The sequence below is a fragment of the Grus americana genome, chromosome 12, assembly GCF_028858705.1.
Source record: "Grus americana isolate bGruAme1 chromosome 12, bGruAme1.mat, whole genome shotgun sequence".
In the NCBI taxonomy this organism is placed as follows: domain Eukaryota; kingdom Metazoa; phylum Chordata; class Aves; order Gruiformes; family Gruidae; genus Grus; species Grus americana.
Window position 1 is genome coordinate 71040 of NC_072863.1, and position 18647 is coordinate 89686.

Genomic DNA, 18647 nt, shown 5'->3' on the forward strand with positions numbered 1-18647 from the left:
TCTTTCTTATATTCCAGTTATCGCTTGTTTAATTCATCCGTAGCCTGTCATCATAATTCTAGAATGTGTTTTCTTTGGGCTCTTTCTGAGCCTTTTCAGAGTGGTGGTACTGATTATGTCTGGACTGTTGGCATTGACTGTCATGGTTTAACCCGGCCGGCAGCTAAAACAATCACAGAGCCGTTTGCTCACTCCCCCACCCCCCTCCTCCTCAATGGGATGGGAAAGAGAATCAAAAAGGAAAAAAAAAAAGGTAAAACTCATGGACTGAGATAAAGACAGTTTAATAGGACAGAATAGGAAGATGATAATAATGATGATCATCATAATAATGATGATAAAAGAATATACAAATCAAGTGATGAACAGCACAGTTTCTTACCACCCGAAGCTGATGCTCAGCTAGTTCCTGAGCCCCCCTGCCTCCTGGCCAACCCCTCAGTTATATATGGACCATGACATCATAGGGTATGGAATATCCCTTTGGTCAGTTTGGGTCAGCTGTCCTGGCTGTGTCCCCTCCCAGCTTCTTGAGTGCCCCCTGCTTTCTTGTTGGCAAGCCAGTATGAGGGGCTAAAAAGTCCTTGACTGCTTGGCAACAACTAAAACGTGAGTGTGTTATCAACATTATTCTCATCCTAAATCCAAAACATAGCACTATACCAGCTGTTAGGAAGAAAATTAACTCTAGCCCTGCCAAAACCAGGACGTTGACAAAGGCAGTGGCTGACAGGCTTGTAAGATAAAAATACTGACTGACTGAAAAGAGGTAGTATCTGTACTGTAGTGATCCTGGGTTCCAGAATAGGATTGCAGATTTAGTTTAAAAAAAAAACCCCACAACTGCAATTTGAGGACAAGCAGTAATCAGATTCTGTAGCTATGCCTTTTCTCACTGTTGAGAGCTGGTTTGCTCAGGGACAAGGGTCTGGATCACGGTCTGTGAATGCACACAGTACATCCATAGTGATAAATGTGGGGTAATAGGTAGGTTAGTGGCTTTCAAGCAAAGACTGACATGAATGAAAAAAGACAAGAAACTCCAAGATGAGTCATAGAAGTGGGCGTTTCCATACAGTGAGCTTTCCTAACAGATCCACCAATCTATCACTAGCAACCAAAGAACAGTAAACCACAGCACAGGACTGGCAGAGAGCAGTCCTCCTAGATATACAATGCTTCTTCCTAACGTGGATTGTATCTGAGCCGCTTTCTTTGTGTGACAGACGTGAGTACGCCAGCAGCAGTAATAGAAATCGTTCTTAGAATTCAATTTCTTTGTTTATATTTTAAATAATTTTTGAATTCAGGATTACTTAGCTCTGACTACAATCAAACTATCTTCTTGTTAAAATAAGATCTTACTTTTGGAGAAGGACAAATTGATGATAAATTGCTTATATGATGTTAAATAACAGAAAACTAGAGATATGTATGTGGAAATGGGACAATGCAAAAAATGGTGGTATCAGTTTATGTGCATATAAGATATATTATTTTCCAGATAAGAAAGAGGAGAAAAAAATTAAAAGCCAGAGCTCTATAGTTGTCATTTAAAAAAAGAAAAAAAAAAGTTAAAAAATCTATATGTGGAAGTAATAGTGATAGTGTTACCCAGATTATTTCATAACTATAAAAAAAAATATCTCTTTGAGTGTGTCCAGTTGATTTACTTTCCATCTGGGAAGGAATATTTTTCTGGTAGTTTAATATTTAAATGTTTATAAGAGAATGTAAATTTGGTCCTCTAAAAATTGATTTAAATGGATTACTTCTGGAAAATCATTTGTTGAAATAAAACCAATGGAGAAGTTAACAGTAAATTTGAAAACCTAAACAACCTCCTTCCTCTTCATCATACTTTCAAGGCTATTTCCAGTCGCTTAAGAGATTTCCACTGGCAAAGGGGTTAGGATTATTTACTAGAGGTGGAAAAACAGGCATGATAAGTTTAGCAAAAGCCAAAAAAACATTCTTGTGACGTTACGCTTGAAGAAATGATGACAACTTGGGGAAAAAGAAGGGAGACCTTTAACTTGGACCAACAGAATCACACTGTTCTTTGTGCAGTGCCAAAGCAGTACAGTGTCATAAATTTGAAAAAAATGAGTCTTACCACAGGTTTTATGAAGTGTTACTTTGATGCAGTGTTTTGTAAGCTGAGGGTGCAGTGTGTTGATAACCTTGTTGTTTTAAATTTTTTTTATAATAATTTTTTATATCCTTTGTTTTAGTTCTGGCAAGGTACAAGGTTATACGTGAGACCTAATTAAAATCCATTCCAGATTAAGCTCATTAATACTTCTATGTTGACAAGTACTTGGGTTGTAAATATACTGCTATTAGTGCTATGCAAGAGAAAATTATCTCAAATGAAAATACAGAGTACGGTAATAATAATGATATCTAAGTATTTAGAGGGATACTCTTTGAATGAATAATATTAAAGACCAGCAAGTATCTAAATCTAACCTAATCTGAACTAAACCTAACTAATCATCATTGGAATTTCCATTCAAAGGCAAGGAAATTGTGTTTTTATTCCATATTGCACAAAGGACTTAGAATATGGTTCTTCTGTATTAAAAATAGTGTTGATTGACTCAAAACTTGGCCTTTCAGGTTTTTTAGGTATAAGTCATTAGCATTTTCTTTAATTAGCTTGATTTCCTAAGGAAACCAGGCTTTTGAGCAGCCCTCTGCATGCACGTATGTTTGTGTTTGCATGTATGTGTATCACAAAAAGAACAGGAACAAGTAAGAGCCATTACATGTGGCACTGCTTGGAATAATTTTGAGACCATTAATGGTTATCGGTGAAGCTAGTCACCTTTGCTATTTAATTTTCTTGCTTACCTAAGAACCACACAGCTGTAGCTGAAAATCTTGCTGTTCATATTCATCAAAAGAAATTTTCACTCAGACTGTGTTTCACGTGATATGAGAACTAGGACTATATTTTAGAATACTCTAGTTTTTTTCTTCTAAACCTTTCCCCCCCGCTCTACAGTTAATGATGGGAGTAATTCTCTTTTAGCCACTCATAAGAGGTCATAAGTGAATTGAATAGAATATGAAATATCTCTATCCCCAAAGCAAACAAAGCACACAAATAAATAAAATTTCAATCTAAGATATTTACCTAAAATTGCTCATTTGTAAAAACAGAAATTCGTAAAATACCCACCTTTAGTAGGTAGGTACTTTCCAGTGTCACTGGAAACTGGGGTTGGAGTTCATTGTATTCTGGATGTATATCTACCGTCACCACCAATATGTAAATTTACCATAGTCAAGTAAGATGTATAACAAAAGAGCATAAATTAGAGTGCAGTCTTGTAGAATGTTACTGTTTGGCCTGTTTAAAGTAATTATATATTACTGTGTAAATGTTTTACAAATTAATAATCTTTGTTTCACTTTGAGACAATTTCAGGGTTTTGTTGTTAGGCCAATAGGGACTTGTCTTAGAGATACTTTGACATTTTTATGGTTTTGATTTTAAAATTTTATCACTCTTCTAGACCTGTTGTTCTCTGAAATACTCCCATAGGCAACAGAAAACCACCATTTAATGTAGGGAAATAATCAAGGAAGAAAGCTTTCTGAGATGAGTGGTATATTAGGGACTATGATTTTTTTAGCATCTTATTACCTAAAAATGAAAGGATATGAAAACTCAGAATGAATAAGCTTTGACTTATGTGCACACTGGTGGTTCCTTCATTTTTCTTTTGTGGCTTATAATGCTTTGTAAAATGTCCATACTGTTTTCCAGGAAAAAAAAAAAAAATCAGGTTTTGATTTTAAAGATATTTTTAGTATGTAAGATTTTGGTTTTATATTCATTATGTTTGTTTTACATCACTAAATTAATATATTCATGCATGTCAGCATTTCCATTATTATTCTCTTGATTTCACTATCTACTGAACTTTGTTCTGTGGAAAAATTTAAAGTTCTATTTTTTAGGGAAAAAATCAAATAAATAATAAAAGAACAATGTCAAAGATGCTCTTCTAGCTATGCTAGACACAATTTTTCCCCCAAGACAGATTCCAATACTTATTTTTAGTCCCTAGATTTGGCATTAGTGTACATCAAGGGAGTTACGCTGCTGTACATTAAGGGAGTATTTCTCCTATTATTTGCTGTTTTGGTAGACCACAGTAATTAAGTAAGAGCCACTGTGGTCTCTTGGGGAGACAGGGATTGGATTTTTAAAAAGCTTTTGAATACAAGTGTATTTGATAATGTCCTGTATATAAATAATTCATATACTTGGCTGAGTGCTTGTTCTCTTTTGAGGAAAATTTTGTCATCTTTTAATGCCTGTTTATAGTCTGAAGGAGTGGAAGAGACATGAGAGGAGACGAAAAAGGTGCATGAAAGAGAGATAAATTTACTCTTGGTTACACTAGTGACCAACAACCCCAAAAAACCCCGTGAGTTATACTTTTGAATTTTTATTTTATTTTTACTTCTTTTTGGGTGCATGAGGAGCTTATTAGGAACGGACATCTTTGACCAATCTCTGTTCCAGTGTCCAAGCCATGTTATTTTGTGTCACAAAAGTTCTCACAGGAATCCTGGGAAAGAGCTTTTCACGCATCCACAGCTTGTATGTACAGCATTTGTCAGAACACAAAGGTAACTGGTTATACTGTTAAAAGCAAAGGTATATTGGAATACTGGTGTCAATATTAGGTCTGTCTTCTGTGACTGCTGTTTAAATCCAGGATCATGCTTCTCATGCCTCTTCAGACTACATCTTTGCTGACAGAAGTCTCCGCAGTAGATGTAGCTTTAAAACTGTGCTCTTTCAGAAGTTTGGTACCCTTTCATTTTTTTATCTTTCAGTCTGTCTTCTCTTTGTCTGTAGCTACATCTAAAAGAGGTGACTTTAACAAAAGCAAGATTTATCAAAATGAGAAAGTGGATTTAATATAAACGGTTTCTTCAAGGCTATTACATCATTATTTTTCGTTACTCACGCTGGATCCTGCATTCTCAAGTCTGCTGGTTTACAGAGGAGAGGAAAGTGGGACTTTCTGAAAGTAGGCCTCTAGCTAATTACTTTGGTAATCAATTTTCTCCAGTTACGTGTATTTATATCTAGGTCTTAGTTTACTATTTTATCTAAAACATGCACTGCTATAGGTGCAATTCCTTTTAAAAACTATTTTTCAAAGGCTGTATGACATCAGTTCAGCCCTTCACAGGTCACTTGAAACTTCTAGTTTGTCAGACCTCTCACTAGAATTCCTTGAACAATTTTTCTTCTGGTATAAGACAAGAATTATGAGTGTCTATCCTGACTTTCTGACAAAATGCAGTAATATCCATCCTTGATTTTGGAATTTTCAGTGCAGCAGGTACAGTAAAGAGAGCACAAGAAGATCGTTGTGCAGAACCTTTGTGCATCTTGTTATTGACCTCTGCCTGTCTAACAGCCAGCTTTCAGTAAGGGTTTACTGTCAGAACCAACAAGTCAAGTTTACTGCAAGAAGCCGAAATGGTTTGTGTTAAATTTTACGCATGCTGGAACTCCACACAGTTGTTCCTGATGTAGACGGGCTGTTCCTGCAGCAGACGGCTGTAAAGACAGGTTTCTAGTAAAAGTGGTGGGTCACCCTTTTCTGTTGTATTATCTTTAAATATTACTGAGATACTCCATTAATCCCAGCTGTAAGTTTATTGTGTGGGAAGTGTAATTTTTTTTTGTACGTAGAGTAACTGGGGGAGGGAAAGAGAGTTTAATGTGTGATTAAAAAGACAACATAATTATATGCTTTATTATGATCAATTTTTACAGAAATGTGAATGACTAGAGACCTCTACTGACTTGTAAACAAAATCATTGTAGTTGAGTATTTCGCAGAATTTGTCAAAAGCTAATTTTTTTTTTTTTTTTTTTTTGAAGGAACTTCATGTTGGTGTTGTTTATGCCAGAACATAGTAAGCAAGGCAAATTAACTCCAGACTCGTGTAAATGTTTAATTGGCCAACACAATGCAATTGAGTATGAATTCCAGGTGGCTTTGGAAATGAAAGAGAACTGAGATCTCTGGCTGGAAGCTGAACGTGATGACGGCCTGGTCTATGGTAGGGAAGCTGAAAATGGAGAAGAGGCACTCCAGAGAAGACAGAAACGTGGAACAAGACGCTGGGGAATGCAGTGCTGAATCTGAGGAATGGACGAGCTCAGAAAGTGAACCTGAGCAACCATACTTCAGAGGCAGCTGTAGCAATACTCAGTGGAGAGAAAAGGAGGTTTCCACTAAACCACACCGGCCACTCTGTCGGTCCCCTTGTTTGGATCGCCCAAGTTTTTCACAGAGCAGTATCACACAAGACTTGAAGCTAGATGAATGCAAAACAAATTTGGACAAGGAATACCAAGCTAAAATGGATTTTGCTTTAAAGCTTGGGTATGCGGGAGATCAGATCCAGGCCGTACTGAATAAATTGGGAGCAGATGCGCTCATCAATGATGTTCTGGCAGAGCTTGTGAGACTTGGCAACAAAAGTGAATCAGAGGGACAAAGCAGTGCCAGCGGTACCACTAGTACTGTGGTGCCAAGAGGCCCTTGCCCAAAGGAAATAGCAAGCCCTGAATTGTCACTTGAAGATGAAGTTGTGGATAACAGTGATAACTTGAGGCCAATTGTCATTGACGGAAGCAATGTGGCTATGAGGTGGGTCTCCCTGTCACAACATTTGAAAAGAATAAATCACTAAAATATTTATGAGAACAATCAACATCAATGGCAAAATTATTTTAAGTCATGTACTGTATTTACACGGATAATATATCTTTTTTTATGGACTTTTTAGTCCAGGCTTTTAATTATGCTGTTACTCTAATTCCTCTCCCCTCCTTTTGAAACAAAGTTCTCCCCTCAAATCTTTTGTTTTAGCAATCTAGCTGTAGTGTGCTTTTCTGTGGATGGGTTTAATCTTTTGAAGTACTAGAACAATATTGAAAATTATTTTTCTTTAATGTCCAGAGGCAACCAAATACGGGAGGAAAACCTGGTTCTTTCTAAAATGACATGCAGTGTATGCTGATGATATGCAGTGGACTTCAGGGTATTTGAGCTCCTGCTGATGCAGCCTGCTCAGAATTCAAAGCAATTTAGCTGTATCGGTACAGGGATGTGCATGAGCTAAACATGCTGACTCACACAGATACGGTGCTTGTAATTTCAGACGTGCGTACACGCATGCGCTTGGCTGCTTGGGCAACATTAACTCAAGTGGTATCTGTCCCATGCCACTTTTGAGCGTGTCTGTAGAGTAGACAGTTCAGCTAGCCAATGATTTGTTTATCGTTGAGAAAGCATGATTTTCTATGAGGGAGTTCTTTAAACAGTCTCTTTAGCCATCAGTGATATCAAGATTTCTTCAGGTAGTGTTCACAAAATACATTTCCTTTAGTATCAGTTTTCTGCTCTGAAAGAATTTGTGATCTGAATTAGTTTTTTTAAATGTATTAAGAAAATTCAGATTTTTATAGATGTGTCAAGTACTCTGAGTTTTGAAATACATAAACATCCCTAATCCTATCAGAGTATTTTATATACAGGATTTTCCAGTGCCACGTTGTGGTTACATCAATCCAAAAGATGTTTCTGTAAAGCAACATCACCAATATTCGATTTAATTTTTTTCTTTCCTTTTTTTTTCTGTACCTGTGCTTAAAAATACTGCAGTTATTGATGATGCAAATTAAGGCTTTGCCTTTACGGTAAAATGTATATGTTGTAACTGAAAGGTGGCTATATATATGGAAAATGGAGCCATTTGCATTTTCCGTATTGAAATTTTCTTGAAGTAAACAGTTTTGGAGGAAGCTACACAGAACTAACAGCTTGGAACAGGATGGTGCAGCAGCTTGGTGCCACTTTGTGTACAGTCAAATGCCAGCCGCTTTAAGTAGCGGGAGGAGTACCTGGCGTTATATAGCGACACAAAGCCTCCTTAATTACAGCCAACTGCGTGGACTGCCCACGCGCTTCAGGGCTGCTGCGGAGAGTCCTCTCCTGCGTTTTCTGCCCAGCGCTGCTAACTAGACCCCTTGTCTTTTTTTCTAATAGGGAGTGTCATTGGTGCGCGTGGCCTCCCCTGCCTCTACAGCGTTGTGTAACCTTCCCTGACCTGGCCACTCAGCCACTCTTTCGTAGTGAGGGTTTTGCTGATGTGAATCAGTTAGCAACTTTTGCAATGAATGAAATGATTTGAAGAAATTAATTATTTTTTTTTTCCCCTTTCACAAATTAATATATAAGTCTCTCCAGAAATAATGACTGGTAGGTGCCAAAACTAACTGGACAGCATCAATCCTATCACAATTGATCAAAAATTGCCGCTGTGTTGAGAAAGGAGGGGGCAAAAATTGAATTAATACATTTTGAAGAGTGTGCATCAAAGAGCATAGCATAGCATTGGCTTACTAGTCTATCCCTTTCAAATGCAGTTTTGGAAGTAGCTCACTTTGCTAGCCAAACTGAAGTGCAACAAAGGAGGTTGGTTGTTGGGGGGTTTTTTGTGGGTTTTTTGGTTGGTTTGTTGGGGGGTTTTTTTAGTAAAAAGGGCAGAACACTTTTTTCTCAAGTAGTTACAACATTAGTTGAAAAGAACCAGAACTGTTAGTTTTTATTATTCAATTATATGGTGTAGCAGTAATATATGCACTCTGTTTTTCAGCCAAAGAAAATGTTGGCTTGAATCTAAATATGAAATCCAGCCATAATGCAAAGATCTGTGTCTGTCTCTTACCTGTGTAGACTAACTACTAAGGATATAATAATTGTCATAGTCTTCTCTTATATACATGGTTATGTATTATTCATGCATTCCTAATCTATTTCCTGAGAGGATTTAAAACCTGATTCTTTAGTTCACTCTATCTTTAGCAAATCAAGATAGGTGCACCCATGAGGTAGACTGAGTAAGATTCATAATTAAGATTCTACTTAGTTTCTGTCAAACTGCTGAAGAATTTTTTTCCTTTGCAGAGACTTCTTAAGCCATTTTAAAAATTAAACCCCTTTATCTGAATTGTGTGCTGTTTTAGAGACTCCTGTGTGTTTCTTGGTGGGGGCGGGGCTTAAACAACGTTGAGAGAATTATTTCCCTTAAAGAGAAAAAGTCGTAACAAAAAATGGAGAACACTATTAAAGAAACTCATTTTTTAAATCTAGATGTTTAAAAGCACCTATCGCTCATGACAACCAGCATTGTTAGTTCACTCCTTTTTCTGTTATTGGTAACTTTTTATGGTACTATTTTATGTAAGCTCAATTTGTTGGGGAAAGTGATATTTTTCATTAACTCAGCTAATAAAATGAAAAAGCAGAAAAATTTGATCTTTATTTGTTTTGGGATAGTGAAATTTCACCATTTCTAGAGTTTTAAGTATCAGCGTTGCTGTAATCTGATGGCCGAATAGCTCTGGACAATTGGGTTTTTCCAATTATGTAATCTGGTCTAATAATACAGACTTTGTTTCCCTTGTAACCTTAGACCATGGCAGCTTTAGAAGAAAAAAACCAAACCAACAAACCAAAACCACCACAACAACAAAAACCAAAGCCAAATGTAACTTTTGTCCTTAATGTTTATAAAACTTTTGCATGTTCTTCAGCCATGGGAATAAAGAAGGATTTTCCTGTCGGGGGATTCAACTAGCTGTTGATTGGTTTCTGGAAAAAGGGCATAAAGATATCACTGTGTTTGTACCTGCATGGAGAAAAGAACAGTCTCGACCTGATGCACCAATTACAGGTAACAGATCAGTATTTTCTCTGACCCTTTGGTTAAAAAGAAAAAAAAAGTATTGCATTAAGACACAACCATGTAATCTTTCTGATGAGTACTACATACTGGGCTGTGGATGTGATGTTGCACGATGTTGCACTCACCTGTTTGTTTGAAAACTTAAATGCTTGTTTCTTCACCAGTGAATTGTTGTGTTTTCACACAACGTTACTGTAACATTACTGGATCATTTCAACACTTTTGAGAGGTAGTAGTCATAATTTTCCCGTTATTAAAGATATAGGAACTGATTCTTAATTGCGGGGTGAGTATAAAGTCAGTAGTATTAGGCTAGGGACTCATTTAGTAGGATTACCTTGAACACTGAAGAGGCAGCATGTGTTTTGACCCATAGAAAGTACTTATGTTTTACTCTAGGCTAGCTAACAAGAAGGCTATTGTAATACAGTTAACAACTGAGTTCTTGATGTGTTCAGGAAGACTGAGTAAAAGTACATGCTTGTTTACAGAGGAGTAGAGTGGTTATGAAGCTTAAATATTGAATATTTACCTAGTGCTTTCAAAACCTCAGAAATAAAATGGCATTCTGCATCTAGACATTTTTTTAATGACAACAGGGACCATATTTGAACCTAATTACAAAATACTTTGTCAGAAATTAAAGCAAGAAGTTTCATATTTCAAAGGCTGCATTTCTTTCTTCTAAAACTCTTTTAAAAGCTGCTCAACTGAAATTACTTTACAGATCAAGAAATCTTACGTAAATTGGAGAAAGAAAAAATTCTTGTTTTCACCCCATCTCGAAGAGTTCAGGGAAGAAGAGTAGTTTGCTATGATGATCGATTCATAGTAAAACTTGCTTTCGACTCAGATGGCATCATTGTATCAAATGACAACTATCGGGATCTTCAAAATGAAAAACCAGAATGGAAGAAGTTCATAGAGGAGCGGCTGCTAATGTATTCTTTTGTGAATGACAAGTATGGGGTTTTTTTCTTCAAAAGTAAGGGAATTTGCTAATTCAGAATCCTCAGTAAAAACTGAAATTCACACTTCATTTCTCTCTCCTTAGATTTATGCCTCCTGATGATCCTTTAGGACGCCATGGTCCAAGCCTTGAAAATTTCTTAAGGAAAAGGCCAGTTATTCCTGAACATAAGAAACAACCGTGTCCTTACGGTAAGTGTCTAAAAGTCAGGCAATTTTTCATGTGGCCATCCAAGCACCATATTCATTGTTATACCCTTCATACACATATTAATAAAAAAAATGTAGCAGAAAATTAAGGATTACCAGATACACCTTGTGGATAACACAGCTTTTTGCTATTTTCTTCTGGTTTGCATTAAAGGAAGCAGATTCATAACTATACAAACTGTGTTAGAGCTGTTTTGTTTTATATGGCATTGAGTATATTGTCAGTATTGAAACCATGAGCCAGTAGAAGAAAAGTGATGTGTCTTGCCCTTGATGCAGTGATACACGTGGATACAGGTAGCAAAGTCTATGACTGTATATGCAATATATATTCCTTAAGGAGGTTACTTTAGAAATATTACTGTTGAGAAGTGGTGAATGATATAAAGAAAAAAGATAGCAACTGGTGGTATTGATTAGGTTTTGGTTTATTTAACCTGAAAACACTTTTTTTCCAGGTAAAAAGTGCACCTATGGGCACAAATGTAAATATTACCACCCAGAACGGGCAAACCAGCCTCAAAGGTCAGTAGCGGATGAGCTTCGAATAAGTGCCAAATTATCTGCTGTGAAAACTATGAGTGAGGGAGCCTTGGCCAAATGTGGCACAGGGCCATCCAGCTCCAAAGGAGAAATCAGTTCTGAAGTGAAACGCATTGCCCCAAAACGTCAGTCAGATCCAAGCATTAGATCAGTAGCTGTGGAGCCTGAGGAAAAGTTATCAGTAGCCCGGAAGTCCGAGGCCAGCTCTGTCCCGTCTCTGGTTTCTGCATTAAGTGTACCAACGCTCCCTCCACCAAAAAGCCATGCAGCTGGTGCATTAAATACTCGTTCTGCAAGCAGTCCGGTGCCAGGTTCCTCACAGTTCATGCATCAGAAATCCTCACTGGAACATATGTCCAGTGTGCAATATCCTCCTATACTAGTCACCAATAGCCATGGCGCCTCAGTTAGCTATACTGACCAGTATCCCAAATATGAATCATTGGGGGACCATGGCTATTATTCCTTACTCAGTGATTTCTCCAACTTGAGCATAAGTAGTATCCGTAACACAGATTATTACGGGGCTGATATGGACCAGGGGATGTATTCTAGAAACTCAAGCCCTTGTCCTGACAATTGCTTAAGCCATACAAGTAATGATTCTTACTCCTCTTACAATGACTTGTATCTGGGTGTAGCAGATGCCAGTCCAGAAGACAATGTGAAGATCCACAGACTGCCATCGCAAAATCGTCTTCAGCCTTTTTCCCATGGTTACCATGAAGCCTTAAATAGAGTTCAGAGTTATGGAACTGAAGAGCCTAAGCAATCCCTTCGCAAACAGTCAGTTTCCCACTTAGGCCTACATGCCCAGCATCCAGTTGTTGGAGCACGGTCCAGTTGTCCAGGAGAATACCCTGTGCCTCAAAATGTCCATCCATCAACTGCACAACCAAGCCGTGCCTTGGTCATGACAAGAATGGACAGTATTTCTGACTCACGGCTTTATGAAAGTAACCCTACAAGGCAGAGAAGACCACCTCTCTGTCGAGAGCAGCATGCTAGCTGGGATCCATTACCATGCGCGTCAGACTCCTACGCTTATCACTCGTATCCACTGAGTAACAACCTTATGCAGCCGTGTTATGAACCTGTAATGGTAAGAAGCATGCCTGAGAAGATGGAGCAACTCTGGAGGAATCCCTGGATTGGGATATGTGGTGAGCCACGGGAACCACATATCATCCCAGAACATCAGTATCAAACATACAAGAACCTCTGCAATATTTTCCCTCCAAGCATTGTCCTTTCTGTGATGGAAAAGAATCCCCACATGACAGATGCACAACAGCTGGCAGCTATGATTGTTGCCAAATTAAGAACAGGGCGTTAAAGCATTACAGCCTCTCTTGGATAAATGCAACTATTCAGCATACAGGATCTGGAGGAAAACTTAAATGAAGAAGGAAGGGGCCAATCTATTGTAAATATTTTCTACTAAGATAGTATAAAATTCTGTACACAGTAGCAATCATATACATGCTGAGGCACTATAGATTTGATTGTATTGTAAATTTTAAGATTTTAAATATAGGGATTTTTAATAGTATTTTATAGGAAATGCATACCTTGCTGCATGGATAGCTCATTAAGAACTACAATGTCAAGTTCAGTGTCTCAAAGCTGTTACTACAAAATTATTGTTAGCAATTATATTGCATGTATTAATGTAAACTTTCAATTTGCTTATAGATACCTAATCGGCCTTTAAAAGTATGCTCTATACACACCCAGCTGACTTTTAGGGTTTCAGCTTTGTCATTTGACACTGCCTACTGGCATATTAAATATTGAAGAAAAAGTAAACCTGACAAAAATGAAAATACTTCATTTGTAAAAGAAAAAAACTGATTTCAGCTTTTGAATGTCAATATTGTTGTTGGTACTTAAATTTCAAAACTGTTCCCCAAGAGTTTATCTGTTATGTTGACCAATATGATGGCTCAATCCAACGGAAGCCAAATACTTTACTAAATTAGGACCAAAACATTAAGGAGTGTGAAGGCGTGAGCGCCAGTCAAGAAACTAAAAAAGATGTTTAACTGTAGCTTCTCTCTTCAGAATCACCTCTCAACTGTGCAGTAAGCAGCTGCTGACTCAGATGGCTAGACAAGCTGAAAATAAATTGTCAGTTTTATGTAGATTGGCTTACTCAACCTGAAGCAGCAGAAACTGGATGTTAACAGGGAAGTTCATCAGTAACTACAGCCCTTCCTCTGGGGGCAAGAATGGTGTCTGAGTGAGCGTAACATTCAAGGTGGCTGTACAAGATCAACTTGAGATGGGGTGGAGGGGGAAGGCTGCTTCTCGAAAAGAGATGCTACAGTTTGGGTTTCTGGCAAAGCTGGCCTGGTTTTTGCTCTTCAGATCCACGCAAAGGTGTGCATTTGCCTCATGAAGGCTTTTAGAGTTCCTGTCTCAACAGGTGAGATAATTTTGTGTGGCATTGTTTGTGCAACTGGTATCTTGCTCAGGGTGGGAACCTTTGTAGCTAAATGTCTCCAAAAGAGGCATTTATTGTTTTTTAAGCTGCACTGACTGGACGCCCTTTTTTGAATCCATTGTATATTTCAACATTTCGAACCATTACTAACTCGATACGTCTCGAGCTAGGACTTGTTGACTTCTACTGTAGTTTTTTTCATGAAAGTTGAGAAGGCCTGGTTTATGGCCTTTTGTTTCTTCATGAGAAGGTGTGACACTGCCTAAATGTTTCTTACTGTGAAACACACGGAACGTGAGGCTGCAGTCAGGGTTGTTTCTGGTGTTTTGATAATGGCTTGCATGCTGCTTTCTAGTTATCTGTTTGAGGAACAAAGTTATATCATTTCCTCCACTTGTGTTACTGTAATGGTTGGTTTGATTCAAAATATCTTGTAGGCTCTTTATCATGTGCAAAATATGTTCCTGTCATATAAAAAAAAAAAACCCAAAAAAACCCAAACCAACAACAAACCACAATTACAGGTGCAACTACAGTTAATTTACTGATACTTGATAACCATATAATTTCACACAGAACAAATATTCTTGTGTTGGTACAGGTAGCGTATATATAATGACCATGTCATTATGTATGTAAAATGAGTTAACTTGAAGGTGATTCTGTATTTACACTTGGTGTTTAAAAATAACTTTTAATTAGTTGGTTATCATCTCTGTTAATGGGGGAAAATATCTTCAGACATTTGTAATAGCTGGGGAAAACAGATTTAACTCTTGATCAGTTTTCAAAAACATTTCTTACTAACCAGCATTTTATATTTTTAATTTGCTATTAATTCTTATTCTCTTCTCTTGCATGGTATAAGCAGCTGAGAGCAATGCCTCAAATAACCAGAAATGACCTTTTGTTTGTTGATACAAATTGTATCTCTTTTTCTTGATTGTATAAAAACTGTGTATAAAAAATAATAAATAATCTCTAGATTAACTTCAGTATTACATCTTCACCACAATGTTTGTGACACCATGTGTCACAGGGAAGTAGCCCATGAATAATTATGGATTTTTTTTATTTAAAATGGGCACTTGTAGTTTATAGACAAACAAGGACAACTTTTCAGAACCAGTTTATTATGTGCACAGATACTGCGTGTACACCTCAAAGCATTACATAGTTATCTTTAGTCTATTTATTAAGCAGATACATTCTTGCACTGAACTTTATGTAAAAATGTTGCTGTTAACTCATCTGCATGTGTTTAAAATGTAACAATATAATTGCTATAGACCCTGCTTTATTCTTAATGGATTAATTTATAAATTATTCAGGTATAAAATGAAGTTTATTGTGCACTCATGTTTTCCATCTTGCATGGAATTAAATATTTGTATGTAGAAAAATGTTTGTTCCCTTCTTCTCCAGTTATAAAGATAAGCTATTTTAAGAGAGGTTTAGTAGGTCTTTTTGATGTTTTCTAACGTGGAAAACTGAGCAGAAATTTCCGTATGAAGTGTTGGGTGGTTTATGGAGATACTCATTTTTGTAGGATTTGTCTAGTCATTTTAATTTTCACTAACTTTTGTCTTACTGATAGAAGAATTCCTTTTTAAACAATGAGAATGCTATGCCAATACAAACCCAGCATACTATTTCCCCAAGGCACTTTGAAGAGGCAAATCGTCGTCTTCTGACAAACTATTAGCATCTGTCATGCACAGAGTTACAGAACTGGCAGTGCAGCCTTGTGGAAATAATTTGCAAATGTTGTGCTGGTTTAGTCCTCCTTAGAGGTAACGAAACTTTTGTATGTGATGTAGTCTTTCCTAATCAACTACTTTAAGTGATAATTCAGTCATCCACATCTGTTCTCAGATATGTTTACAAGCCACTTTAAAACACTGACACATTAATCTTCAGCGCATAAGCTTAGATTTCTTCTTACATGGAAGAGTTGATCTTATTAACACCTGATCATAACTGTCTATATTGTAAATATAAGACTTTGTATAAATGCTCTTTTTGAGAGCATGGTATTTAAATGTTTTTAAAACTGTAAGAGTACAGTTCTAGAAACTATATTTTAATAAAATCCATGAAATTGCAATTCTAGGCGAGAAAACAAAAAAAAAAAAGTGGGAAGGCAAAATCCTGGCCTATTGCAATCAGCGAGAGTTAAGCAGTAGACTAGTCCTTTGCTGGGGCCAGAGTTCTCTGGGAGTTCTGATTTACTGATCTTTCATCTTTAGCTATATTACTTTCACATAATTTGTCACTTAAAAGCGTATAACCTTAAATTCATGAATCAAAAGTCAGATGCTTTATGAGATGTCAGTCTAAGTTATTTAATGTTTTTTTTGTAAGAATTACATGTCAGTAATATATTAAATTGTACATACAGATGATTTCACTACTGTTAGTCCTGTTGTTGTCGTATTGAGCTGCAGTAGTTGGCTTTATTCATTTGTAGAATTAAACATTACTGTTTAATTGTTGTAAAATTTTATAAATCTCTTTGGGTTTTTTTGGTTGACCCAAATATAATGTAAGTCTTAATGACAAAATGAGTGAAAACAGATGTTAAACCAGTATGTGGTATTCGTAAATCTCTGTAGTAATAAGTGTGCACTGCTCTAGTTGGTACTGCATGTAATTCATTCACTACCATGAGTCTGTTTAGCTTTTGTAAAAATGCTTTAACTGTAAATTTAAAAATAAAAGGTGGAGGTATGGTTGCTTAGAACAAGTAGAACAATCCTCATTAAAAAAACCCCAAACAACACAACATCTATCTAGGTGAGTCCCCCCCCCCACATACTTTTAATGCCAGTTTGCCTCAAATCGTGAATTTTGGCATTTTGAAATTCTTAATGATAAAGTCAGAACACGCAAAGAATCTGAACAAATAATTCCGTTAAAAAAAGGCTTGGTGACATGGAGATATACCTGTGATGTATATCAAACCACACATTTTGACTACATAATTTTTAAAACTCCATGCTAAAGAGAAGGAACATGCATCATTTCTGTGAGACTGCTCCACAGAGTTCAAATATTATCTTGACTTGCCAAAAGTTTACCTGAAGCATTAGTACTACAGGACTCATAGTAGTCAGATCATTAGCTCTGTCACTATTATTTCTATGGTAAGCATTCAGCTTTAATAATCCTCTTAGGTACCCATAGCGCGCACGTGTGACAGAGCCCTTATAAACTGTGTTTCTTGTAATATTTCAATTGGAAAAATGCAAGTGCACCATCACTTCGATTATTCTCATACAAGTGTTTGGTTAGCCTTTGGAGCCATTATCCAGTATCTATGAATTTGGTCTGTGGTATTTAAAGTTTGTAAATGTATTAAAAGAATTGAGAAGAATCTAAGAGAAATATATAGGCTATTACCTGTTCCCTCCTCTGCTCTGTGTAAAAGGTTTGCACACTTATTTAACAATATGAAACGTGTTATACTTTATATATATATAAAAAATTTTGCTTATTTAATAAAACTGAGAGCCATTGGATTATTTGTTTCTAGCTTTTTATTCGTAACCCTCTTTAGGTGAGAGCCCCAAAATGCTGTTTTGTCTAAAACAACTGCTGTAGTCTGTCCAAATTATTTCTCAATATTTTTAGCTGATTTACTGAAAAATACCCAGATTCTGAAATCATACATAATGTTCAGATTTTCCATCTGTGCTTAAATCTGTGAAGGAACAGGACAAGAGTTTTCTTTAAAAAGCAGAGGAGAAAGTACTATTTAGGTACCGCTGTCTTGTCAGAGTAAATCCTTTGTCAATGTCTGTATTACACAAATTTTCTTTTGCTATTTAAAGACTTAATGATGTCATTTATTACCATTGCTTTGACTCGAACTGCTTTAACTTGCTGGGGGTGGGGGGAAGAGGGAGTAAAGCTAATGAAAGGAAAATGACAGACAAAGATCATCTCTATCTGGATTTGCCTGAACTTCATTACCGTGTTTGTTCTCACAAGGGCCAGGAACAAGGTGATTCAGACAACAGCACAAACCCCATCAAAACCAATAAAAATACCTGTGTTGCAAAGTTGCTTTTTCCTAATCCCAGGCCCGTTGTGCTTCAGTTACATCCTCAAGTGTACCACTCCTGAAAACAAGGACTAATTAGATTCCACAGGGTAGTCTTACTGTTCCAGTTTTCTCCCCCAAACGGTAACCCCTGGGTAGAGCTGAAGGCGTTGTCAGGCCTTAGGGAACGAGTAAGCAGAATATGAAAGACTTGACTAGCCAAGAACAAATTATCCTAATAAGGTTCCACTCATCTACCCAATTACTTACACTGAAAATAAATTCAAAAAGTGCCAAAAGCCCAAAGGGGTCACAGGCCACAAAAGCAGCGGACCCAGGCCTTAATGTCCTCGGCAATTCCTATTTGCGTGATTTATTCTATCTAGTCCTGGCTTCTATCTCCAATCCTTTCCACAGCTTCCCTTTGGAGATGTGTTTTCAGACAGTAATAATCTGTCTGGAGAGATTAATTTATACGGAGAAAGCAGTCTCAAGAAGTCCTACCCAACGCAAAGGAAAAATGAATTTAGGAATACATCGACATTGCCTTTCCTATCCCCGCTCAGAATATGCTTCTAGCAAAGACAGTAATTAGCATGTTGAAAACAAATTTTACCAACTAAGCTTTTACCA

General features: G+C 36.9%; 1 protein-coding gene across 5 annotated transcripts in view; it reads left to right on the forward strand.

Moving 5' to 3' along the window:
• The window catches only part of ZC3H12B (zinc finger CCCH-type containing 12B), a 59444-nt gene extending 41954 nt beyond the window's left edge, over window positions 1–17490 (forward strand). For 4 of the 5 annotated variants that reach the window (XM_054839668.1, XM_054839669.1, XM_054839667.1 and 1 more), the window contains 5 exons: window positions 5924–6698; window positions 9650–9789; window positions 10529–10763; window positions 10856–10962; window positions 11439–17490. In XM_054839668.1, the coding sequence (XP_054695643.1) occupies window positions 6088–6698; window positions 9650–9789; window positions 10529–10763; window positions 10856–10962; window positions 11439–12859 (2514 nt within the window). In that variant the 5' untranslated portion in view covers window positions 5924–6087 and the 3' untranslated portion in view covers window positions 12860–17490. The remainder of the gene's footprint in view (window positions 1–5923; window positions 6699–9649; window positions 9790–10528; window positions 10764–10855; window positions 10963–11438) is intronic. The other variant, XR_008579000.1, reaches the window with a different exon arrangement.
• Window positions 17491–18647: the final 1157 nt, after the last annotated feature.